This window comes from Simochromis diagramma, unplaced genomic scaffold (assembly GCF_900408965.1).
Source record: "Simochromis diagramma unplaced genomic scaffold, fSimDia1.1 OVJJ01000596.1, whole genome shotgun sequence".
Taxonomy (NCBI): Eukaryota; Metazoa; Chordata; class Actinopteri; order Cichliformes; family Cichlidae; genus Simochromis; species Simochromis diagramma.
Genome location: NW_024387245.1, coordinates 12,126,538 through 12,153,774, shown reverse-complemented (window position 1 = coordinate 12,153,774; position 27,237 = coordinate 12,126,538). Strand labels below are relative to the sequence as shown.

The window sequence follows — 27,237 nt, the reverse complement described above, 5'->3', positions numbered from 1 at the left end:
AGGGAGAGCGAAGAAAAAGAATGTAAAGAGGTGCCGGAGAATCAGGAAGGAACAGGAACGCAAAAGAGAAGCTGAATTACTGAGTCATGTGGAAAATGTTTAAAGCAAGACAAAGAAATACTTTGTAAAGATGTAAAATTTGGTGGTTTTACAAGTATTTTTTTTTCAGCAGTAATAAAGGAAGAAAATATTTGCTAATTACTGACTTTTAGTATATCTAACATCTGGAAAAGCTGTCCAGTATCACATTGTTTGCTTAGTTCCCTGTTTCAGGTGTGCTCATGCATGAGCAACAGTTTGTTTATAGATTTGTGGCTTGCTTTTCTGTCCCTCATTCGCCCCTTTTGTGTGTTGCAGGAGACTGACTCGTTTAAGTCTACTAACAAGATATGTCGCCAGCTGATTTACCACCTGACCCCTCACTCCAAGTGGACAAGACAGAGCGTGCCCAGGAGAAAGTCCCAGGCCTGGTGAGTGTGTTCTCTTGGCTACCGCCTGAAACTGTGCCATCACACAGTAAATATATCCTCACCGTGTGTCTCAGTGTGATTCACAACCCTCCGGAGCATCTGTGGAATAAAGGAAGCGTGGAACAATCTCTGTGTCTAGGAATATGTTCCTTGACCTCTTGCTAAGCCCTGCTCCTCTTAACTCATGCAGCTAATCTATCTCCAACTTACCAGGAGAACAGTGCAGATTTAAGATCCAGTCAGATCCCCTGGCAACCACCAGTCACTAGAGGAAAATGTAAAGTCCTCAACCAGCTTGCAAGTGTTTTGCAAGTGGAGGTTGCAAGGATTTTGGGTTGCTTGGGGTTCACTGACCAAGCTCTAGATTTTCCAACATAAGGAGCCCAGACAGGAGAAGAGAAAAATCAGCGTCTCATTTGTAGAGATAAGCTGCTGAATTTGATGGCTGGAATGATTGTGTGCAACAGATTTTATATCAATTTGCGCACTAATAAAGCTACACAGCTAAGATAACTGCTCCAGTTAGCAGAAAGGGGTTTCTTTGGCTCAATTTTAAATTGTTCTTGCTGTTTTGTCTTAAAATAAGTCTTAAATATGCTACTAATTAGACAAAGTAAGGTTCTTTCTCAGTGCAGAGTGAATTTAACAATATGGGCTTTAAACTATTCAAGATCTGTATCATCAGAGCTGATCGGATCATTATCATTTATCATGTCATTTCAACAACAATCTGTAGAGCTCATCCTCTGACTGTGAATACATTTGACCTGCCCTGTCTGGATTTGTTTTCCATTTGGTTATTAGGTTATGATGTGAAAACTGGCAGTTGGAGTGGGATTTATGTTTACTGCATGCTGCTCTTCTTAAAAACATTATTTCCTTGCTTACATTAGCCAGTCAGGGTTGCATTAGTAATACAACCAAGGGTACCATGACCACAAGGCGTAGCTTGCACTTCTAACCCACAACCAATCACAGGGGAACAATAAATGACAGGTTTCATTTTTTCTTTTAAATAAATTGTTTACCTGATGTTTTTTCTTCTACCTAAATAACATTAGAGCTGATATGCCCTTACAAATCCATGTGTGTAGCCAGTAATGATATTTTTGTATCATTAATCAACACAAAACATAAAAACAAAAAATGTAGTATTCCACTGTTAAGGACATTTCTGTGCTTTTTAAGTGTTTCTTACATTTATTCACATAGTTTTGCTTCAGTTATGAAGCGATATGGTAAACTACCCACGCTGACATCGGCTCAGGTGGCAGAATGCAGACTTTTAAAGGTCGTCAGTTCATTACATGCAGCAGAAGGACCGATGAGCTTATGCCACAGAGAGGCGTCCCCCATCAATAATTCACAAAAATCGCTGCTCCCCCTATGTGTTGGTCAGAATTTGATCAAACTTGCATACAGAAATTACTTGATGGGTCTTCATCTGTGCAAACTGTGCTCAAGGTCAAAATCACATATGTTCAAAAACCTGTGAATTGTAATGGCTCGTGAGTCAAATGAGCATCACTATGGTTCTGGTCTTTACCACTTATCCTATTCATGGCTGTTGGTGGACTGCGAGCCTATCCCAGCTGTGATAATAACACTGGGATAGGCCGATCAACCGCTCTTTAATTTTTAATTTGTACTGACATTTATCTGATCACACCCCTGACCAAGATCCTTCCTAAGAAAAATAGAAGACGCATCTTTAACGCAGTTCTTTTCATCTGAACTTAAGTCCTCAGGTTACAGTTTTCCACCTTGTGCCCTGTATTTGTTTACATGGACATGTTTGTGATCCAAATCAACTTTCAGTGCATAGTCAGTCAGTCTAACACCACCACTAGCCTGCCTGTGCTCTCTTGCTTCATTTATAGTACATTTCTTAAACATTGAGGTGATTGATGTTTTAAATACAGCATATTATATCTGTGCATATGTACAGGTAAGAGGTTGTATTATCTGCAAAATAACAAAGTCAAGAATGAATAAAGTAATTATGAATATTTTATTTTTGTTGTTTTACTTACTTTAGTTATGAAAAGTGGAGTTTTTCCTGGTAAATGTAATTTTTCTTGTTGTAAAATAACACATCACAATGTGTGCTTACTGGGATGTGTCCGTTTTCTCACTGGCCTCTCAACAGAAATGCTTCTTTTTTCTCTCTCTCATCCAATACTGCTGTGACTGAAACACTGCCAGTGACAAGTTTGACAAACCCAGAGCGTTAATCGCCCTCTCGTTCCCTCAGTAGTAAAATCTGCTACAAACCTGTCCCGTGTCACTTCATACACTGTTTTGAGTTTTATAAATAATTACTACAACAGTTCCCTGTTGTATTATTTTATGTCTCTAGGTTAGTTGTGAATCACTTTTCATTAGTTCCCTTCCTGTAACCTTAGTCATCTCTTTGTGCTTCATCCTTTTGTGTCTCCCTGAAGTCTGTCGTGCCTCCCGGTTTGTTTACCTTTTGTCTATGTCAAGTTCATGTGTATTAGTCTCTGTCTGTGTTTGTGCTTCCTGTTTTATTTTGGTGATCTCTTGTTCATGTGCGCCGTCTTGAGTTTTGCTTCCTTTGTGTCGTCTGTTATGATTCTGCTCATCAATGCCTCGTTCTCCCCAGCTGTCTCCACTTCCCCTAATCACCCTCCTGTGTGTGTGTGTGTTGTCTGTCTCTCTGTCCTTTGTCAGCATCTGTTTAGTTCCTGTTTCTTCTTGTGCTTAGTGTTTTCTCAGTCCTAGTAACTCTGGTGTATTTCTTAGCAGTTTATAGTTTTCTGTCCCTTTTGGACGTTTGCTGCTTTTGTTCATTTTTTGCCATCAGTTGAATAAAGAGTTTTCTTTCTGTTAAACCCCGCCTCCTCGTGTCCGCATTTGAGTACAACTCAGCTTCCAGTCTGCACATCCTGCAGATTATGACACAGATCCCAAAGGTGCTCTAATGGATTTGAATCTGGTGACTGTGGAGGCCATTTGAGCACAGTGAACTCATTATCGTGTTCAAGAAACTAGTTTGAGATCATTTGAGCTTTATGACCTGTTGTGTTATTCTGCTGGAAGAAGCCATCAGAAAACAGCTACACTGTGATAATAAAGGGATAGATGGTCAGCAACAATAATCAGGCAGGCTGTGGTGTTTAAATTATGTTGGTACTAAGGGGCCAGAAGTGTGCCAAGAAAATATCCCCCACACCGTTACACTACAGTGTCATCACCAGACAATGTTTTTCCAATTTTCTGTTGTCCAACTGAGGCTATAATTTACAGGGGAGCCCCTGTATATTGCAGCCTCTGTTTCCTGTTCTCGGCTGACGGGAGTTGAATCTAGTGTTGTCTTCTGCTGCTGTAGCCCATCTGCGTATTGTAATGAATGGTTATTTGCATTACTCTGTCCTTCCAGTCAGCTTGAGGCAGTCTCGCCATGACATCAACAAGGCATTTTCACCCAGAAAACCGCTGCTCACTGGATGTTTTCTCTCTTAAACTAGAGATGGCTCTGTGGAAAAATCAGTTTCTGACATACTCAGTCCTGCCTGTCTGGCACCAACAACCACATAAATCAAATTTCTTCCCCAGGCTGGTGCTCAGTTTGACTTTGACCATGTCTGCATGTCTAAATTGAGTTGCTTCTTTGACTGGATGATATTTTAACCAACCCCTAAACTGATGTACTTTGTGAAGTGTGCTTTAAGTGTGTTATCAATGCTTGAGAGGTAGAGAGAGAGCGAGATAAAGGATGTAAAGGAGTAAACAAAGGACACTGATTTGATCAGCTCGAGAAAAATCTGTGTAAACAAATAAAAATGCTCAAACTCAGTTAAGTAACAGTTACATTTGAGGAAACATTATGGGAAAAAAAAGAAAAGAAAAACAGTGCTAATCATAATAATACGGCACTCTCCCCGAACAATTAACCCAGATCGAAAGATGGGTTGACAGCTAGAGTTGCCTTCCCGCCCGAGTCTCTTGGTTGCAATGTTTCGAAATAACACTCAACAAAACAACAAGGCAGACACTCCCAGTGTGCTCATTAGCAAGCTCTGTCTCTCTCACAGCTTCGGCTGCAAACATCCACACAGCAGCACTTTACTGTGGCTGTCTCTCTGCTGCTGGATACGATGCTGTCTGAAACATGCAGAAAACGTGGCTGCCTTTGGATTAGATTAAGCATCAGTTTACGTGATTTCAGATGCTTTTCATTACAGCTCAATCTTCTCTTTCTCAATCCCTCACTCCTTTCTTTGGCAATCTTCTCGCCCACCTTTAAGCTCTTCTCTTTCAGTAACCCCCCCCCCGACCTTCAGTTCAACCTATTTCAAAATCCCCTTCTTGCATCGATTTTCTCCCTCTCCTGTGGGATTTTTTTTCTCTCCTCCTTGTGAGAGTCCATTTTGTTCAACAGTTGCCACACCGAGCGGTTCTGCAGTTTGAGCCGAGGCTCTGGGGAAACGCTCTGGGGGAAAGGCCTGTCAGTGAGAGAGAGGGAGAGAGAAAATCTGGAATCAGTGCAAGGTAGCAGATTAAAAGTCACACGCAGCCCCCGCCTGCCCTCCCGTTCTTCCAGACTCACTTTGAATCGATCAAGAATTTGATCTTTTTATAAAATGAAAAGGCGATAGCTATTACGTAAGCTGCATTGTACCCTCGCAATCTTATTTTCTCCATTAATTGATAATGAGAACCCATCTGTCGAAGTGTCCCCGTGGCACACGGGAGATTACTTTCATGAAATATATGCAAGTGGTTCCAAATGTTCAACAGATGACATATAAACTATAATTCAAGCTTTATTACAGAGTCTTGTTTGTTTTTTTTCTCTAACACTGTAAGTGCAAAGCAAGTGTGTCACGCATAATATATTATCGAGGCAGTTTCATTCTTACTCTGCAGCTGCTTGTGCCAGCTTTCTACAGTATTGCCAAACATATCCAGTGGAGTTTTTAATGTTACCGTAATTGGTATTGAATTTCAGATTAATCAAGCTCATGCTTCATATTGCACTAAAATTGCGCCTCCAGCACATTTTGAAGAGATTGGAATCCAATTGCAGATTGCTATTTCATTACTCGTCTTTACTGCAGGGCAATAATTGATGCGATGCTCTGGCAGCAGATATTAGAGGCGTCTTCAGGTAAAATTACTATAGCTCAAGAAGAGCACTCATTCTAATAGGGTAGAGAGAAAACCATCCAAGTATTGGAAAAATATCTGTGGAGCTGTTTTTTTTTGGTTGTTGTTGTTGCTATATTTGAGTCAAGATTTAACTGAAGCTCATCTTCAGTTTTGCCCGTCATGCTGACTAATGCTGAAACCAGGCGCGGCTGTGACAGCTGTTTTGAGCAGGTGGGAACAGCTGCGGATGAGTGTTGATAACCCAAGTCCTGATATTTGACCCTGACCTCACACTGCTCAAATTAAACTGCTTTTCCACCCACATTTCACACCGTGAAGGATGTCCAGATGCCAGTTTCATCACTTTCATTTTGGCTTCAAGTTTTAACAACTGACATCTTCCAAGGTCTTGTTAGTCTGTAAGTACTCACGCTTTCATAGTGATGTAGCAGTGATTTAGATGTGTTTAGTGTGTTATGAAATAGTCAGAAAGAAAGCATCTGGAAACATCTGATAACATTTAACATCTGAGATCACTTTACTGTTGCACAACTCAAATATTTTGTAATAACACAAATTTACAACAAAGATTAAAAATGCCACGTGTTCATCAGGAATTTCAGTGGAAACCAGCAGAGTAAAGGGAAAAGAAACAAGAGGCAGATATCTATAATCTTGAGCTTCTGTCATGTATGAAGTATTCATGGCTGGACCATCGGTTATGCTTTGTTTTGCTCATTTTCAGCCTGATTTCTGGTCATACCTCAACTGAAGTCCAATCACAACATGTGAAATGTGCACCTGTCTTCCACCTTCTAAATCAGCAGCGAGAGCTTCACAATCAACCCCCTCAGCTGACTGCAGCACATACCGAGCAGCCTACTGGATCATAGACAGTATGGGACTATATTTTAATGAGTTGTTAGTTGGCTGTTTTTGCATAAACAATTTTGACATAAACATTAGATCTCAACTCAAGAAACAAGTACACTAATAGCCATGATCTGCCTAAATCTTGCATCTACTGCACAAAGCTCACAAATGTGTCATTCTCCTTTCTACCAGAGTTGAAATGCCCTTCCTACTTTAACAAGATCACCTTTTCCGTGCCTTTGCTCATAGGCTGCACTTGCACAAGTGGCACTTCGTGTCATGTTGTCACTTCGGAATCACACCCCTGCAGCACTAACGAGTAAAAAGCCATCCAGGCATCTTCACTATACAACTAATTTTGGTTGAGTAGTGAAAATTCTCTAGACATCTCTTTAACAGTTTGGATGCCCATGACCACCTTTACAGCTTCAGCCCCGAATCTGTGACAGCTTTTCACTAATCACAAGTGAAAAAGCTCAGTGGGATTTTCTAACTAGCTTTTTTCTGCTCTGCTCAGCCTCATTTGCTCTAATCTTTAAAGAACTCCCGTCTTCCTCGTTTCCTTGCTGTTATTTCGAGAATTCCCCTTTTGCACAATCCTTCCAGAGCCACAGCAATATTTGACTCAGAGCTTACCTCAAGACAACATTTACACTGATGTGGTTTTAAAAAATGTCTGTCTTTAATTTATCTTTCTGGGAAAGTCAGACCAGGTGGGATATTTATGGTGTTTTTAAGGTGAAGTTCTGAAAGGACACCATGATGGAAGCAGAGCTACTCTAAGTGTTAATTTTAAGAAACGCAATAACAAAACGCTGCTTTGACTCATTGGCTTTAAAAAGGCTGAAATACACCACTCAGATCAAATAGACAGCAGTGAGAAATGCACAGTGAGGCGCTCATAAATTAAACCAGACAGTGATGAGAAGAACAAAGGCACATGAGGACACATTCAAGTTATTTCTATTTATTATTATCTTAAATGTTTAACTTAACTCAAAATTTCAAGTTGTTTTTCAATTTTGATTTAATTATTCAGAAGTCGAATCTGTAAGTCAACATTTTCAGCTAATAAATCGATATTTTGGCTTAAGAATGGTGAGAAATCTTTTTTAATGGCAGAGACTTCCTTAACACACATCCTGTGAGATACAGGGAAAAGAGGGGGAAACTGCTAACATGAGCAAGGGCAAAGAAATAAAGAAATTTCAGTAATCTTAAACACATTGACCATGAAAGTTTCTTGGCTCCCTGACGATGTATTCTACTCACTTTCATGTCATGATGTCCTGACTTTACCTCTGCTGCTGTGATGAATTGCTGGGAACACCAAGTGAGTCTCAACTTGGAAGTGATGTAACTCAAATGTGCACCAAGGGATGGAATAATAATGCTTACCGACATTGGATGGCGTGGGAAACGTTAACACCGAAAAGAGAAAGCAAATAAAAGCAAAGAAAGCTGGATCTGTTCACTTCAGCCCAACTGTGACAATGAGAAACTTGTTTTAATTGTGGACAGGACTTTAGTTACCGGCCAGGTTTTTTAAACACTGCAGGAGGAAGTTCTTGGTCTTTGTGCACAAGGTCTTTCAACTGTCAGAGTTCTTAGAAATGTGTTTTCAGTGGTGGTTCTAGAGTCTGCTGGGGCTCTAGACAAAAATTCAGAGGGGCCCCTTTTAACCAGCGTTCATCACCACGTTGTTATGAAACATTTGAGAGCATCAATAGTCAGGTCAAATATTCTGCTAGCATTTTTTTCAGCCTGCTACCTATGCTAACATTTGGACTCAGTCTGCTGAGTCTGACTCTTCACTTGTCACTCGTCTTGTTTTTTTTGTCCTTTTCCTCTTTTTTTCCTCTTCTTTCTTTGTTCACTCCCAGCAGGATAACTCCTTTTTTTCTTAAACAGACTCATGTAGCTCCCTTATGGGGTCACTTGAGTCCTCCTTAGGTAGGTTCCTCTTCTGTCATTGAAAACTTTGCAAATTGCCACTACTTTAGTTTCTGTGCACTTCTGCATAATATTTAGGGTATTTTTTATACATATTTATATATTCATACTTTGTGGTATCCAGTGTTAAGGAAAGATATTTCAAAAATGTATGCAAACATAATCTGTTTGAAAGTAAATGAATGAGAGGGAGATGGGTGGAAATGCAAACTGGGGCCAATCATCCAAAGCAAGAGAAGAGCATGCGGGCAGGGTGGAGCGGTTGAAGACAAGTGTCGGATTTCATGTGTGACAGAAAGAGTGAGAGAGAAGGTTAACAAGATGGTAGTGAGACCTAGTCTATTGTTTGGAGACAGTGGCACTGACAAAAAGACTGGAGGTCGAGCTGGCGATGGCAGAATTGAAGATGCTCAGGCTTTCATTGGGAGTGAGCATGATGGATAGGATTACAAATGAGTATATGAGAGGGACAGCTCAGGTTGAGGAGTTTGGAGACAAAGTCAAATATTCAAGAGTGAGATGCTTTGGTCGCATGCAGAGGAGGGATAGTGGATATATTGAACAAAGGATGTTGAAGAATGAGCTGCCAGGCAAGAGGAAAAAGGGAAGATCTCATAGGAGGTTCATGGATGTAATGAAAGACATCCAGAGTCTTGGCGTGACAGGAGAGCATGCTAGGGTGAGATGTGGTGACCCCTAAAAAAAGAAACCAAAACAACACGATGATGTAAACATGATCTGTGGAGACAATCAAACAACAGTGTTACTTTAAGCTTTGTTAAAGTTTTTACGTCTGTATAAGGAAATACAACACAATGTCAACCGAGCAAGGCAAACTGGTCCTCAGCTCACAACCTTGGCCTTTCCGTGAAGGGAAACTGAAGAAGCTGACTGGAAACATGTGAACATATGTTTCATGCAGTGTAATGGTGTTATAGCGACAGTATAGCACTACACATTTCAACCCTGCTTTCTGGTTGAAACGTTGCCTTTCTCAACACAATACACAGGACACTGTTTGTATAGTAGTAGCAGCAGCTATACTAGTAATCCAATCATGTGTGTGTAATAAGTGGTGCAAATACACGGAAGAAAAAGCCTTTAAAGGTGTGTCGTTCATGGGAAAGCACCCGATTAGGCATTTAGTCCCAGACAGTTCCTCTAACTCTGGTCTGAAAGCACCTTTTGGTTACTTTCTGACTTTAGTTGTTGTGCTTCCTTGACCTATTAAAACCATGAAACTGTGGACAGACATTTTTTTGTTCTTCTTTAAGCCATCAACAGGTGAAACTTACATCTGTCCAACACTTTAGCGTAGAGCTAAATATTAAGCTGTTACCAATAATGTGCACATCTGCTGCTGGTAAAATTAACTATCTAGTTCTTCTTTAATGTTTTTACTGTACTTGTGACATCTGCAAACTAAGTTTTGTGTCATCTGCCTTTAAAGCATGCGTGACCTATTTGTCTGGAGCCAAATTACCCCCCTGAAGTGTACTCTGGCAGTCCAAACAGGCTCTGACACAGCGTGCCTGACCTCTGACTACGCCGCAAGGTCAACGCATAACTGAGGAGGGGAAAGAGTTTGTGGGAAAATATGAACTTGTGCTTTTAATTCTAACTACAGATGTCTGTTTTTTGTAAAATGTGACCGTCCCTGTTTTTATTTCCCTTCGGCGATGGAGTACTCTACTTGAATGCACGCCACATTCAGTCTCCTCGATCTTCTGTCTCTCTGACCTCCACTTTTAATACAGCCTTAAAGATCCATCCACCATCCTTGTCCATGAATAATTGAGGGCTTCCCGTGGAGATCCTGCAGAGTGAGGCGGAGGGAGGAGGAGGCGCTCAGTGACTTCAGGGCACGGGGTGACAATTAAATAATTAGAATGATTAAATGTGTTGATCTTTTAACTGAAGATCGCTGGTGTAGTTCGTTTAACTGAAATAAAATCCTCTTTATGCATTTCAAGAGCTTCTTTCTGATGGTTTCTCCTCTCCTAACCGTTCATGTTTTTAACTGTGAATCAGAGATAAGGCTGCTTCACTAAAACATAAATAAGGATTGTTGTGTTTTTGATGATCTGCGGGGTCTCCTTCCTTGAAGGCTGACACAGATCACTCCACACGATCAAGCCCCCGGGCCTGTGTTTGGAGCCCTGCATTTTAATGCTGGTTTCATAACTGCGCCGTGACACGGTGTAGCAGAGACAGGCACACTCCTCCATGATATACAGTTATGTAATGCAAACTGTTTCTATGTGTTCTGTCGCAGTGCTCTTTCCTCCCAATCATCTAGTTTGTCACATGAAATCAAATCATGGGTGAATTTATAGCTCACCCGAGAAGCACGTGTTGCTTCTGCCACACTGCGCAGTTGAATTGTGGTACATCCTGTACCGAGAGGTTTAAGTATCATCGGCACAAAAGCAACGATATGCTTTTGGTTTGAATTTACATGTCATTAGAAGAGATCCGCGTCATTGCGTCGCTGGGCCGTTTGTGTTATTTTTGGTGTAAAATGAACATAACAGGGCGTTAATGTTAGTGGTATTTACATGGGAGTCAAAGACATTTGGTTTCTTTTGCGCTGTACTGTACATTACTTACATTTTTTGGTGGGAAATCTTTTTTTTATGAGAAAAAATGTCACTCCAGGTTGTGCAGTCTGACGTGTTTTCCACATCGATGTGTGAAGAGACCTCTGAGAGTTGTGTGATGGAGTAGCTTATAGTTGTGGTTTATAGAAACTTGACAGACCCTGGAGTCTTTTTTGTTCCTGTTTTTCTTTGTGCTAATTAAAACTCCACCTTCAGACTCGTACGAAAGGCGGATGGTGACTAATGGCGCTGCATCTTTAAGGGTTTGACTGTAAGTTGGAGACTGTTCGACCCGTGTTTTCCATGATTTGTGTCTTTCGGTGAGATGAGATGAGACAAAAAAAAAAAAAAAATAGCGAGAGCTTGTCTCATTTTAAGGGCACACGCTGTCACTTCTTTCTCAGTCAACACCGACGTTTCCCCAAAACTTCGAATTCAAAGTTTCCAAGAACCAAGTGAATGATTTGAGATGTCAAAACACTGCACAGCCTCAAGCTGCTGCATTGACAGTGTACAATAGAGGCAGCCTTAATCAGCCCATCCGCTAAATGTTTCACTGAAATTTAATCCAAATCCAAATGAGCTTTGAGGCTATTTTTTCCTTCCCAGAAAATGTGCCATTATCCCCATGAAACTGGAGGACTCTGGATGGTGTATGTAATCACCACTTTCATGTTTCCTAGTGCATTTTCTGCAGGAACCGTAGTATCAGTATGACAGTTGCATAGTTGTGCAAATTCAACTCCATTTTTAGAGTCGCTGTAAAGAATCCTCATTAACACGGGCCAAAGTAGCCTGAGGCGTAAGAGTGACACATAGCCGATGCTATAACTGAGTCAAGCTCCACAAGCTGGTGGAGAAAATGTTGAGCCTGCGGTCAAAAGGCCTGAAGTGACATCTGCAGAGAACTGAAGGATCGGCCCTTTAGCAGCTCACTTTTCAGCGATGAGTTTGTACAGTACATTGGACCCTTGTAAGGCCCTCCCTGACTGAGACAGACTACCACGTATGTATTATACAAATGCCCGGAGGCAAAACAGTTCAGATCGATCTGAGATATAAACAAGTCAAGACCAAAGCGTTGATGAAGCAGACATTGATCTGGTCGTCCCACGGGTCTGTGGTACAGCATCCACATCCAGTGTTTCTTAAGTGCTTTTATTTTATTGCCCTGAAATGAATCTGGTGTTTCTCTGCATGCTCAGCAGGAAAAAATTCAAATCAAATTTGTAGTTCAGAGAAGTTTCTCCTCACAGCTGAGGTACTGCTCGTTATTCTCTCTGATGTGATCACGGACATGCTGAACTTGGTCAGAGCTGTGCAAATGGACCACAGACCTTTTCTAATAACATGTTCTAATAAGACAGATTATATAATATAAATGATTTATTAATGGGCTATAATTTGTAATAAAGTATTCAGCTTTCATGCTTTTAAGAGACTGGAGAGAATATGGATAATGCCACCATCAAATCACCCACAAACTTCAGCTGTATGGCCCACACAGACATATCTGCTTAATAATGCTTCAAACCAAGAAATTAATATATTTCATAACAGAGACTGGAGACTTCTTGGATGGGCTGTTAGTGTAATTGATTGCACAGCAAGACCTTATTTGTCAAAAGAAAATTAAATTAAATAACGCTATGAAAACACTACTCAGAGGTGCTGTTAGAGGATTATAGAGGTTAGGGTTATAGGTTAGGGTAAGAGTTTTTTATAATTAAAGAAAAAAGTGAGAAAAGTAAGAATTATCACATTAAAATTATGAGGGGGAAAAAAGTCAGAAATCTACGGTGGCCCCAAGGGGTCAAATATACTGTAATTTAAGAAGACGCTTGTAAATTAACAATAAAAATTGCTGCAAAAGCACACAAAACACAATGGAAATTGAATAAAAACACAATAGAAAAAAGAAAACATCTGAGGGACCGGAACAAACTTAAGAGAAGCAGAGAATTCTTCAGTGTTGTGAGTGAGAAAAGGGGTAGTGTGTGTTTCAATCGCATAATTCATACAAAACCAGCGCATGTTTGCTATTAGCAGTAAAATGTTAGCTTGTCATTTCTACCGTCTCCACAAAAACACTTCCATTGTGTTTTGTGAGTTTTGCTTTGTTTTGGAGGGGTTTTTTATAGATTTTTTTTTGTTCTGTTTTATTTGAGGTCAGAATTTTGACTTTCGCCTCAGAATTATAATTTTTTTCATCATTGTGAAAAAATAAAAACCCAAATTCTGTGATTAAAGTCAGAATTTCTCACTTGAGGAAGTTACTTGGAAACAAAACTCCCTTTTAACAGGAATAAAAATGCAGTAGAAACAGGCTCAGGGAGGGGCAGCCATCTGCCGTGACCAGTTGGGGGTCATTTTAATAACTTATAATGACAGTGAGGCATATTTAATAATATCATACATCTCATTGTTGTTAGCAAGCTTTTTTAATTTAAAAAAATAACTGCTTAACAGTAATAGTTCTTTACAGAAACTATATGCAACTGCATGAGTGAAAAGATGAATCGAGATGTCAACCATGCAGTTAGCATCTCAAGAAACAGATTAATGATTTTTCCCAGGTTCTCCGCTTTCCTCCCACAGTACAAAGACATGCATGTGAGGTTAACTGGTCAGTCTAAATTGGCCGTAGGTGTGAATATAAGCATTGTCTTTCTCTTTACGTTTGCCCTGTGATGGACCCGTGACCTATGCAAGAATACCCCGCCTCTCATTCTATGCCCAGCTAGGGTTGGCTCTAGCTCCCCAGGATAAAAAGATATCCATGTAGTCCATGAGTCATGAAGTCTGTAGATAAGATTTTCCCCACATTTCTCACCCTATCAGCTCTTTTTAAATGTATTCATCTCCTCAGCCTTCCATCTCTGCCTGGTTCAGTGCTGAGAAAGTGTTTGGTTGCATTCAAGCAAAAATTGATTAATACATCGGTGAAGGAGGGAAGCTGCAGACTAATGATGGGCACTTAACTTTTTGAGACAGCTAGACTGAGTGGAGACTAACGGGGAACAGAAAATGAGTGTGAATGCAGAAATCAATGGACCTGCTACGACCGAGCCTTAATGGAGAGGCTTTAATGCTGTCTGGGGATGTATAGAACAAAATTACAACTCCTACATGTATCTGGTAAATGTTTCAGTGAAAATGGGAAAAAAGCCAAAGTTGTATATTTTACATCTGGAAATAAAAGTTGCAAATTGAATATGAATATTTTTCTATTCATTTTTGTTTAAAAAAGTTAAAAAAAAATCAGCTTTTATGTATTCGGAAGCCACAGAAGTCGCCGGGCAGCCTAGACTGAATAAATCTCTGTCTCAACAGCAGCAGATTGTGCAATAGATCAAGCCACTGTAGGTTTTTTAATCAGCGTTAACTCCATTGCAGTCTGAAACACGCTGAATCACTCTTGTAGCTCCTAAACCGAATTCTCAAAAATGTTTCATTAAGTCATGATTCTTTCAATTTGTTCTGACCCTTTTTGTGCACTCCACTCTCTTTGCCTGCACTCATTTTTAACGTCACAAACCCCAGATGTTTTAGTCTCCACCTCTGGGGTTTACATAACTACAAAGCAACAAGGACCCTGGTTCAGTGGATAAAAGTTAACAACATCCCAGAGGAAAGACGGCATATGAAAAGCAATTAGACAGCCTGTGTGAACCCACATTTAAGCAGCCAATAGTTTGACACATGAGACTCAGCCATTATTGGATTCCTGCGCTGTTGTATCAGTTGCTCCTGAAGATGTCAATAGATGGATTTTCCTCAGTTATTTGCTTTTAAATTGGTCCCGAAGCTGGGGACGCTCTCGTTCACATCATATTTATGGGGACGTGCTAGCCTTTGAAGTTGTTTGTGACTGAGCTGGTCCAAGAGGAAACGCACCACTGCCTACAAGTGTGCAACCACATCAGAAAGAGCAAAATAAGACATTTTGTTGTTTATGTTGTTATCATTTTCATGCTGATGGACAGTTGCATACACTGTGGCTTTAGAAATCCTACTTATGCCCCCTGGGCCTGCAGCTAACTAAGGAGCCCGTGGGTGGAACTGAGCTCACGGAGCTGGGAGGAAGCACATTTTGGGGGATGGGGGGGGGGGGGTCTTTACTCTGTCTCATTAAAATCATATTAGAGCCCCACCTCCCCGTGCACCACCTACTCAGTTGCAGCACCTACTGTGCCTGTCTCATGAAATAGCTCTTTCTACATGAATGCAAAGGCACCACAGGTGAGAGGGAAAGGTTCTAGCAGAAGCAGGAAAACCTCCTATAAATAAGTCAGAGAGAACAATAGTCACTTAGATGACAGTAAAGAGCAGAAGCTGCACAGTGGAACAGAAAGCCTGTGGTTGATTAACCCAAGAAGACTTCTGCTTTTTAAGTTGCTTCTTAGCAATGTGCAAACCTCATTCATCATTTTCTGTTTTCTGTATTATTAAACTGAGAAAAAATTATTGAATAGTAATTTAATTGTTAATATATAAGAGATCACAGAATTTGCCGAGAAACTAACGTCAAATATGAGGCGCGATCCCCAAACTAGGTGTAACAGGGGGACAATGAGAACGAATCAGAGGGGGACCATGGAAAATTAAAAAAATATATATTACAAATTTAGCAATGAAAATTAGCATAGAAGACTTTGGACAGTTTTCAGGCTCCTGTGCTGTGTCACATGCACTGGTACAGGTAGAACATAAAAATTACATGAAAAGTAGCACTGAAAAAAAACCCTTTGTTTAACTGAATCTCTGCAAATTAGCTTCTTGAAGGTCAGACATACACTTGCACATCAATTGCCCTGGTTAGGATTTTATGTTGTTATTATGTTAGGTTCACTAACGTTCACTGTAATCAGCCAATCACATGGCAGCAACTCAAGGCATGCAGACGAGATCAAAATAACCTGCTGAAGTTCAAACCAAACATCAAAATGGAGAAGAAAGATGAATATCACTTTGAATGCTGCAAGACTGCTGGTGCCAGACGGGCCAGTTTGAGTATTTTAGAAACTGCTGATTCTGGATTTTTCACACACAGCCATCAGTTTGCAGAAAATGCATTAAAAAGGCGAAAATATCTTGTGAGCAGCAGGTCTCTTGGTGAAAATGCATTGTTGATGCCAGAGGTAAGAGATGAATGTCAAGACTCCTTTGAGCTAATAGGAAGGCTAAAAAACACATTACAACCAGGGTATGCAGAAGAGCATCTCTGAACACACAGCATATTGAACCTGCAGCAGCAGGAGACCACAATCGGTGCCACTCTTGTCAGCAAAACTTTTGTATGGGCTGAACAAGAAGATTGGTGTTGCCAGGTCTGATGACTCTCAATTTCTGCTGTGATTTCCAGATGATAGGGTTAGAATAAAAAAAAAAAAACATGACAGCATGGATGTGTTGTAGTACAACCCCAACCTTTTTTGCACCACGGACCAGTTTATGCCCGACAATATTTTCACATGTTGCGGAATAATACAACAAAATAAAACCAGTACCGGTACCAGAAAAAAGAAGATTTATTTATAACACACGGGAAAAGATCTAGGGAAACCAAGTTAACGATAAAAACAATTTAAAAAATAATGTTAAAAACCCTGAGAACCATCAATTTCACACCCGAGCCTCAACTCTCGCAGCCCGGAGCAAACAACTCGTGGACCGACACCGGTCCGTGGCCCGGGGGTTGGGTACCGCTGTTGTGGTATAATGATGTGGCTATATTTTCTTTCTTAGCATTGTTTAAATGTCACAGCTTACCTGAGTATTGTCCGTGACTATGCCCTGTCCTTTTATGACCACAGTGTTGTGATGACCGTCTTCTGATTGCTGCTTCCACCACAATAACTCGCTGTGTCATTATCTCAAACTGGTTTCTTGAACATGGCATTGAGCCACTGTAATCAAATGACACAGTCAGCAGACATCAATCCAGCTGAGCATTTTACCCTCAGCAGTACAAGACTGATGGGGCATTGTCATCACCCCGCCGGGTGGGCGGCCAGGCAAGTGGCGTGCACACCTACGTTTGTGAATGCGATAACTCGAGGAAGAGGAGAGGTAGGCGTTTAAAATCAATAGCATAAGTGTATCTACTAAAAATATTGGACGAGTTCGAGTCTGACCTCAAGGTCAGAGGTCATGTTTTCTGAAAATCTTGTGAATGCGATAACTGGAGAACGAGGCGATGTAGGACTTTGAAATTTATACCATGCATGTATCTACTAGGAGGCTGCAGTGTAGCGCTGGCAGCTGCCAGTATTTTTAGGATGTGATGGAACAGGAGATTCACTTTGTGGATGTCCCCTATAATACATAACCCAAAAATACGGTTTTCATTCTCATATGAAAACTGTTCTAGGTCTTTTAATCTGTTAATTATTAGAGGTTTAGGTGTACCTGGTGCGTGCAATTCAATAACCTTTTGAAGGGAGCCATTCAAAAATGAGAGAATGAAGGGGTGAATACATTTGCTTCAGCAGATCAGATTTAGAACAGGAGAGACGGTGAGGCTGTGAACAAAACAAACCGAAGAGGCCAAGAAAATAGAAAAGAGCAAGAAAGTGAGAGGCAGTGAGCAGGAGTGAGGATATGAGGGAGGGAGAGATGAATTATAGCCTACTCCTCAAATCAATAATCTTGCGAATCACAGCCCCGGTGTGCTACAGATCTTCTTCTTTCCCTTAACCGAGCAGAGAGGGTGACAGATGTAAAGAGCACAGCCTGCCAATTTATGAGGCTCCCAGACAGACCAGAGAGCAGAGAGAGATGTAGGGATAATCCTTTAGTGCGCCTGAGGAGGCAGAGGGGCGAGGAAAAGCAAACAGGACTAAGACAAAAACAGAATGAACCTCTGGTCGCTCAAACAGAGCGTTTTTCTGCTGTTTGTTGATTTTTTTTAACTAATTCTCCATTTGTTTGGCATATCTGTTTCAGAATCAGAATCAGAAAGGGGTTTATTGCCAAATGTTGAGCAGGTTTACAACATTAGGAAATTGCTGCGGTGCTTCAGTGCAAACATAGTGTCATAAATAGCACTTAAATAGACATGAAAAAAAATAAAAGTAGGAATAAGAATTAAAAGTGCTACGTAGAAAGATATGTGCATGAGATATACATGAGATATATACATGAGAATAAGAATTAAGAGTGCTACGTAGAAAGATATATACATGAGTGCAGGTGGTGATCAGTGCCAAACATGGAATGATGCAGTGACACAGCGTAGGGTCATGTGTTAGTGGCGGGGACAGTCATATGGTTATTGTTCATGTGTCCAACAGCAGAGGGGAAGAAACTGTTCTTATGGCGAGAGGTTCTGATGTGAATGGACCGGAGCCTCCTGCCTGAGGGTAGCAGGTCAAACAGACCTGCTCTGACTTTCCTCTGACTTCTTAAAAAAAAACAGTGTTCTGCAGCAGGCTCTGTCTACACACTCCTGTACCGCCCTAACATGTATGTTTCCTCCTTTTAGCTCAGCTATCCATATTCAACCAAGTTCTTTTATAGAGCAAATGTTTTGTTGAGCAATTCCATGACAGATCTGGAAGTCTGATAGTGACCGATAGTAGTATTTCACCTTTCACTGTGTTCCTGCTAAATGGAGAGATTCCATAGTATCCATTCTGTTGTGGCGGGTGTGGTTTGTGGTGACCTGCAGTGGAGACTGACACCTGAGTTTGTTGTTGTTGTGCCGTATGTGTGGCTGGCAGCTGGGAAGCTGCAGCCAGAGTTAAAAGAGCAGCAACCGGGAATAGTGTTACAAAGTGCAAATATGTGGTCGGGTGCGTCCTTACTGCCACAAACTTGTTCTTATAAATGATGCTGTACTTCCTGTTATTCTTATAACATGCAGATTGCATGGGGTCCTAAATCAGGAGATGTAAACACAGAGGGTGCAAGGTGCAAACCACTGGTTACAGTCAAGAACAAGAATGCCAGATTAGACTGCCAGAAAAAAACCTAATAGAGCCTGCACATATATTTGGATGAAACCAAGATGAACTGATGCATACTGCAAACATGTGGAGGTAATGTTACAGTATGGGCATGTGTGACTGCCAGTGGAACTGGGTCACTAGTTTTTATGGATGATGTAAGTGCTGAGAGAAGAAGCAGTGCTGCAAAACCAATCAGATGGCACTTCCCAGCGCACAGGGATAATGACCCAAAGCAAAGTGCAAAAAAACCCAAGAGTTTCTCAATTCAAAGAAATTGGATATTCTTCAATGGCCAAGTCTGTAAACTGATCTCAACCTAGTGGGGCAGGTTTTTAAAAAACTGAAGACAAAACTAAAGGCAGAGAAACCCACAAACAAGCAGGAGGAAACCGCGTTTGGTAACATCCACGGGTTCTACACTTCAGGGAGTCAAAGGCATTTCCTCCAACTATCAAAAACATATATTATATATTTAAAATTGTGTTTGTTTGTCCAGTTACTTTGGATAAACATTCTTGAAATGTTAACATTTATAAAAAAAGATTGTAAACAGTTAATGCGAGGCTTTTGTAAAACCCCTTAAATTAAAGCTGAATGTCGGCACTTCAATCACATCTTGACTGCTCTGGTCCAACGTGGCAATCTACAGAAGCAAAACCACAAGAATTGAGTCTTTGTCCAAAAAGTTATGGACCTATCTGCGTAGGAGTTTCCTTTCAGATGGTTTCACCCTAACATCTGTTATCCACAGTTTGACTGACATAGATGGTGACGTGTTGCTTTTATCACTTGTGTGTCTTGCCTTCTCGAGACTGTTTGTACGTGCATCATCGACTCTTTTATCCTCCTGTCTGTTCTACACAATATCCTAACAGCCATTTATCAAATCCTGACAGGGAAAAGTTCAGGGAAGTACATGTATTTGCCTTCTTGCCGACAGTTTGTGGAGAGGAATCATGCATCTCTCAAGTGTATACATTAAATTTAAAGCTAACGCCAGTTTCTGGCTAAATTAACTTAACAGGGAGTCAGTCCAATGGTAATCATCGCCTCTAACACCCAACTTTTCACTGTCTGTATTCTTATAAAGCGTACTGCAAAATGTGGCGCATCCTAATGCTCCTGGCACAAAGACTCAACTGCGAATACTCTCATCTCTCAACTGCATTCATCTCAACTCCAGTGGCTTATTAACCTGTCACTCACAATATTTCAAACACAAGTGGCCCGATTTTCTTTTTTCTAACCCCCAAAAAACCCAAACTTTCCACTGAATCCCTGTTTTCAAAATAATCCGTGTCCCAGGAGTGACGCTACAGTCCCAGATCATAGCAAGGAGACTCATGTGTCAGGGTAACATGTTTACTTTTGCTTTGTTCGCTCGGTTTGTTTAATCACAAATATTTTAATTTTATTGCCTCTGTGCGGTTTATTTTATGGATTTTTTATTTACTAGTAGAACTGGAGGTGACACAGAGGTGAAAAAAACAGATGACACTCAAAGCTGAAAACACCTGGCGCCTTTCTACGCCGCACATTCAGCACCGGAGACAAAATTTGTTGTTTGAGAGCCTCGGGACGAAACATAAATGCAAATTCTCTTCTGCGTGTTATTGTGGGCTGAACTCAGCCTAATGCTGTTTCTTTTTTTGCAGTCTTTTTTGCAGCAGTGGAACATTTAGAGTCTACATTATGGAGCCCTTAAATCAATAATGTCTGTATCAATAAGTAACACCTACTTGTGTTTGCATAACTAAGCATTTTCTTGCACATTTAATGTCTGCAGCAAATCACCATTTTGTACCTCGGAGACCAAACTTTTGAACATCGTGATAATGATTTGTTTTTCTTTTAAACAGCCTGAAGACCACGCTGAAAAAGAAGCTTTCGGGAGACGTTGTCAACCTGTCGGGAATCCCGCTCTCCGGCCGGGATGTCCACCGCGTGGCCTTCTACCTTCAGAGCAGCAGTGACATGGTGTCCGCCGTAGACCTGAGCTTCACTGAACTGCAGGACGACAGCTTACGCATGCTGCTGCCCTACCTCAGCTGCTTGCCGAAACTCACCATACTTGCTGTTAATGGCAACCGTCTGACAGCGGCCATCCTGAAAGACCTGACAGATGTAATGAAGGAGCCCAAGAAGTTCCCCACGCTGGCCTGGATTGACTTGGGGAACAATGTGGATATCTTCACCATCCCGCAGCCGCTGCTCGTGGCACTGCGGCGCCGCTTCGGTTTACGCAGCAGCCTCCCCACCATCTACGAGTACAGTGAGGCGCAGGCTTTCGGTAGCTATAACCCGAACATGGAGACCTCTGTGGAGGAGCCTAGTCTGTACGAGGAGGGAGATATAGTAGAAGATGATAGAGAGGAGGAGGAGGAGGAGGAGGACAGACTGGAGCTTCAAGCCTGGGGCTTTGGAGAAGAAAGCATGTCAAAAAATGTGCCAGTGCACTTCTGTGGGAGGTGATCGCCCAGAGCTGCTTTCTTTTTGACTGGCAGCCTTGCATATCCCTCTGTATCACCTTGCTCCTCCTGCGTTAGCCGATGTCAGTGTGGTAGAAGATGCTTACAGTGACCCACACGTTTCTGAAAATAACTTTAAAATAAGTAAATGTGCTGTGTGTCCCTCTGGATGCTCTGACTACTGAAATTAAATGTGAGAATATGTTTGTGGACTGATTTATCCTTCATTTATCCAGGGAAGTCTGAACTGATCCAGCTTCCAGCGCTTCATCTTACTGAAGTTGTGTGCTTGTCCCACTTGGAAGCTGGAGCAGCTGTGGATTAAGTGCCTTCCACGAGGGCACATCAGCAGTAGCTGCTGAGGAAGAGGGGAGTGTTATTAATTCACTTTCTCTAAGCACATCCTTTCTTTTTTTCCATTCCTTGCCTGAATATGTCAGGGTCTGATATATATGTAAGTAACTATATATCCTGCATAGGAAACACTTAAGAAACAGGAACATTTAACTTACTTAGAGAAGAAAGAGTATGGAAAGTATAAGCAACAAGTTGACTGTAATGAGTCGTTCATCAGCACTCCCGATCCAAGACTGTACACTGGGTAATTATTCACTAGAGCCAGCTGGAGGCACTATATTAGTGATTCGTTCATAGTTATCCATAAAGTGAGGGGTTTGATTGAAACACAAAGTGATAGAGTAGTCATGAGGAACTGCTGAGGCCACACAGACAGAGTAACAAATGTTAAATATTAATTAGATTTTTAGTAATGAACAAGCAGTTATTGTTTTGGGTTGATGACTATTTGGATCAGAGTTGATGAATTTATGTATGATTATGAACCAGTCCTCCTCCCCCTCCTCCATCCCACCCAATCCCTAACATCCTGTCACACCAACCCTCTGCAATTACTCCTTCACTACATCTTTGAATCTCTTTTGTGGTTTTCCTCTTTTCCTCCTCCCTGGCAGCTCCATCATTAGCATCCTTTGTCCATTATCTCCACTATCCCTCCTCTGCACATGTCCAAACCATCTCAGTATTGCCTCTCTAACTTTGTCTCCAAACTATGAGTACCACCATCTCCAAGTCATACACCACCGCAGGTCTCACTACCTTCCTGTAAACTTTCCTTTTGACTCTCGCTGCTATCCTTCTGGCACTCATCTCCACCCTGCCTGCACTCTCTTCTTCACATCTCTTGTGCACTACCTCTCTCTTTGGATGGTTACCCCCAGGTGTTTCACCTAATGACACACTAATATCGTATTTTCCAGCTGGTTCTGTAGGAAGTAATTGTCAGAAGTTCGGGTGGGAGAGCACTGATGAACGACTGATTACATATCGGTTCATTCCTGAGTCATTCCTCTCTTGTTCTAACTAAGCAAGTTTTTTTCTGCCCTTTATTGTAAAATCTTAGAGCTTTTTTGTGATATGTATGTTTTATCTGGAAATAGATTAAAGTAATTCTGTTTTCATTAAATATGATTTCAGTTTTGCTACAGCTGGGACTCTGCATTTCTTCAGGAGTTATTTTTTTTAATCGATCAGTTATGATAAGCTAAAGCATACTGAATGATGCTTCAAGTCCGTGCCGATGTGCCGACAGAAGCCCTGATGCACGCATGGACACATGCTGGCAGGAGCACACAGAGTTTGTGAGCTGCTGATGAACTGGTTACTGCCTCTATCAGGGCTCGTTATGCCCCTTCAGTCAGAGACGGTGTACAGAGGATCTATTTTTTTCTCAGCAAATAGGACCGTAGCCCCAGATCATTTCGTCCAATGGCGATCATCGAATGATTCCGTTTATGAATCAGACAACAAGAAACAAGAAGGAAACCGCCTATTTTGAAGATGTTCTCACAGTTTTGTAGACTACAAGCAGTTCTGCTTTTTCTTTCCCTTTCTGCTGTTACGCTCCCACGGACAGATCAGATTTTGTTGTGGCATGAGTTTTGTTTGTTTGTTTTTATATATATGGGTGGCTGCCACCCTTTTGTATTGGTTTTAACAAGTGGGCATGACTGTTTACTGTAACACAGCATTTAACCCGCAGACAGATAGCATCTGCACTACATTTCCAAATACATTTCAAATTCTTTTGAATGGGGAGCTTGATGATTTCTTTTTAAAAAAAACCTGCTGTCTGTGAATACAGCTCACACTTTATCCTACCAGTATTAATGTGGTCTGTTCTCTTTCAGTGCTGTTATTCATGAAATTCAGAGTATTTGTGTTTACAGGGGGACATTAATGAAATGGATCCTTGGCTTTTGTGTGTCTGTGAGATGGTAATTAGACTGTGTGCATGAGAGTGTTTTGAACATGCAGAGTAAATTACTACCTTTGATCACAGAAATGAAATGTTTACTCATTTGTGCAACTCCGTCCCTGAATTAGCAATCTTTCCTGTTTTTATTGTTGATATAAAAATAAACGAGTGACTCAGCTGCATAGCAGAAATGAAAATCTGTCCACATCCTCAATTTGATAGATAAGACGTTGACCTTCCTGGAAATTCACTGCGGTAAAGTCGTTTGAAAGTTTACTCAAATTTGACTTTGGCTCGCGAGCCTGCTGTTCCTTCAGAAGTAAACACAGTTTGAATAACATTTCCCTTCTGTGGACTTGTTTCTCGCTAAAGTGAGAAATAATTCTGTTTGGTGAAGCATCTGGATCGCTCTGCTTACATAGTTTGTCTCCTTAAGAAGAAGGAGAGCGATCGCCCTTATTTACTCTGATACTAGTCATTCCTTTACCGTGTACCCACATCCATCCACGCTGACTTTGTCAAGCTGCAGTTTTGACAGCTCGCTTGTCTAGTTTAGAACAGGGGTGGAAAATCAAAACAGGGCACTCATGGGAGCGTGTGACCAGTATAATCACTGGTTCGTTAACACAAAGGACCGGTTTCAAACCATAAACATTCATTCGTTACTCTGTAGAAACACTAAACAGTCTCTCTTTGTTTTAAGCCTGCCATGGGAAAACATACCCACATTTCTGTTTTTCAGGTTTTACCGGTGTTTTATACTCTGTCAGCCTTATAACTGGGAAATTTACTCATCTGACTGGAAAGATGTGTGTCAGATCTATGGGGGCATAAGGTATATTTGATGTTTGTATTTTTATGACATGCACGTATATATATATATGCTTTAAAGAGATATATTCCTCCCACCACAAGTTGCACCTAAGTCACTCTGCCTGGAAAGCACATGCGTACTCTCATTCATCAGGAATACTTTAAACATTTTCAAGGGGCTCCAATTTCAGCAGCTGGTTTCCATGTCAGTTTTTAGTGCTGCGTAGAGATGAGAACGGTTCCTTGTACGGGCCTGTCAGAGGCACCACCGTATCAACATCCTGATGGCTAGTTGTGGCTCTGCTTGCAAGGCATTTTTATGTTTGCAGGAGCAGAGCCTGAGGCTGTCCATCTGTGATTCCTGTCTGTCCCTCTAAAGGAAACACGGGAGTGTCAGATAACAGAGGATGTTGTTCTGGTTTGTAGAGGACGCCGAAACACTATGCAGACATTTACAGAAAGAAAGAATGTGTACTTTATTGATCCCCGTGGGGAAATTCCTCTCTGCACTTAACCCATTCACTCAGTGAAGCAGTGGGCAGCCATTGGGCGCCCCGGGGAGCAGTGTGTAGGGATGGTACCTTGTTCAGGGGTACCTCAGGGTAGCTGTTCAGGGGAGTCAAACCCCTGACCTTCCGATCATGGGGCCACCACTCTACCTACTAAGCTATCCCTGCCCCTATTTACCTCTGGAGCCTCACATCTGTGCAGTTTGTGACTACTGTCTCAAAAGTCATAGTGGACAATAATAAAGCATATTTACTTATTGTAAATACTTTTACTGGCTGGGTTTAGTTTCTCTGCCTTTCAAAACAAAGATCAGAGGTGTAACATTGCCGTTGGGTGTATAACTATTATATTTCTTCAGGCATTCTCGTTAAGATGAAAATCGAGCACAAAGTTTGAACAAGAAAAAAATGCAGCAGCAAAAACAACACATCACACTAAACAAAGAATCATTCAAATGTTTTAGGAGTCCTAAAGTACATCAACGCTCACACACTCCTGTCTCATCGGTCCACTTTTAGCTTTGATGGCAGCGCACATTTGTCATGATGTTGCATCGGTAAGATTATGCAGTGTCACATTTATTTCTGTCCAGAATTGCATTATGTTTTCACCAAGTGTAAAGTCTTCTCCAGAACAATCCCCAAAATTCTGAATCGAGTCAAAATGCAAACTCTGTGGTGGCCAATGCATGTGTAAGAATGATGTCTCTCACATTTTGAGCCAGATGAAACCCAACATTGTCATCCTGGAATATGGCATCTGGAAGAAGAAAAACCCCTGATGGAAAAACCTGGTTATTCGGTATGTTCAGGTACATGGTTGGCCTCATTTTTGGGCACCTGGTGTTACTAAACCTAGACCAACAGTCCACTCCAAGCCTCCATTTGTTTAGTTCAAATCCAGTGGGAACGCTTTTTTAGCCAAGAAGTATATATAAACATGTATTCTTCCTCTTTCTCTTTCTCTTAGTTTGACGTCATAGGTAAATGTCACAGACATTTTCTACAGAATTTGGAAAGCAGAAGACATTAAAGACTTCCCATTCATCTAAACCGAGGGTAATTCCTCAACAGGTTTGACTATGAATCTGAAGTTCCCTTAAACAAGAGAAATCCACCAGTAAAGCTTTTATGGATTACCTTTGAATTATCAACCATTACATCGTCCACCTAGTATGTGAGCAGCGGGATTAAAATGCTGCTTTCGTGTCAGTCCAGGAATCATTTATCACCAAGTTTTAAAATGGGGCTTTTGAATGTACGCCACTGGCATGTGCTGTAGCCCCCTGCTGAACATGATGTACATGTGATAAGGCAACGTGAGAACATAGCTGCAGTTTTATCATCTCAAAGTGTTTGCACATATTTTGGGATAGATTGCACTCCAGGGTTTTCTGAACCAACAGTCCAGTTCATTACTCGTTGTTCTGGGTCTTCTCAGGCATGAAATGCATATTAGCAGGTTAGCAAACACACTGCATTACAGTCATGTTTCATGTTGGCAGCAAAGGGAGTTTATTCATTCACTCAACTTTCAAAACAGGGAGTGCTGGATTTTCTCTGGAGCTGAAAGTAACAATAAAACATTTTAAAAGACGTCATAGCTACAGTGTAAAAATCAGTTTGTTTGTGATAAATTATTATTGAGTACAAATAAAAAGTGAAATAAAGTAAAATAAAAATGATTTTCTCCTATTAATTGCATGAGCTAGAGTATAAGTATAGCACAATTGTATTTCAGTAGATTTGCTCCACTCAAAATATTGTGACTAAAACTGCTTTTTCTGTGTAATAAAAATACAGTACACCAAATACTTGAACATTTGTTTAACTTCTCCTGAGATGTGCATGAACCCAAGCCTTTAGTGAGCAGTGGATTGCTCTTTTCTTGGAAAGCATACATGCTCCATCTAGTGGCGTTTGTTGGCTGCACAGAGCCAGCTCCGGATGTCAGCTGAAAGAAGAGCTTGTTAGTGCAAGCAGCAGTTCAGAGTTTATTCCATTCATCCATGCATTTCTGATCTCACCAGGAGAACAGATGAGAAACTGCGGTAAATGTGTAATTAATAAAGCAAACACACATGGCTTATTTCTTCCCTACCTCAACAAAAAGCAATGGGGGGACCGATCAGTCATTCCCATAGTATGCTTTGTTTCACAATCCTGGAGACTGATAGCTTCTGGACTCTCTCCCAGAGTTTGTAGTCCT

The 27,237-nt window shown here is 41.1% G+C and overlaps 1 protein-coding gene across 1 annotated transcript in view; it reads left to right on the top strand.

Moving 5' to 3' along the window:
- Positions 1-23,793, top strand: part of lrrc75bb (leucine rich repeat containing 75Bb) — a 38,631-nt gene extending 14,838 nt beyond the window's left edge. The window contains exons 4-5 of the mRNA XM_040000535.1: positions 358-470; positions 20,823-23,793. Of these exons, the coding sequence (XP_039856469.1) occupies positions 358-470; positions 20,823-21,435 (726 nt within the window). The 3' untranslated portion in view covers positions 21,436-23,793. The remainder of the gene's footprint in view (positions 1-357; positions 471-20,822) is intronic.
- The last annotated feature ends 3,444 nt before the right edge of the window (positions 23,794-27,237 follow it).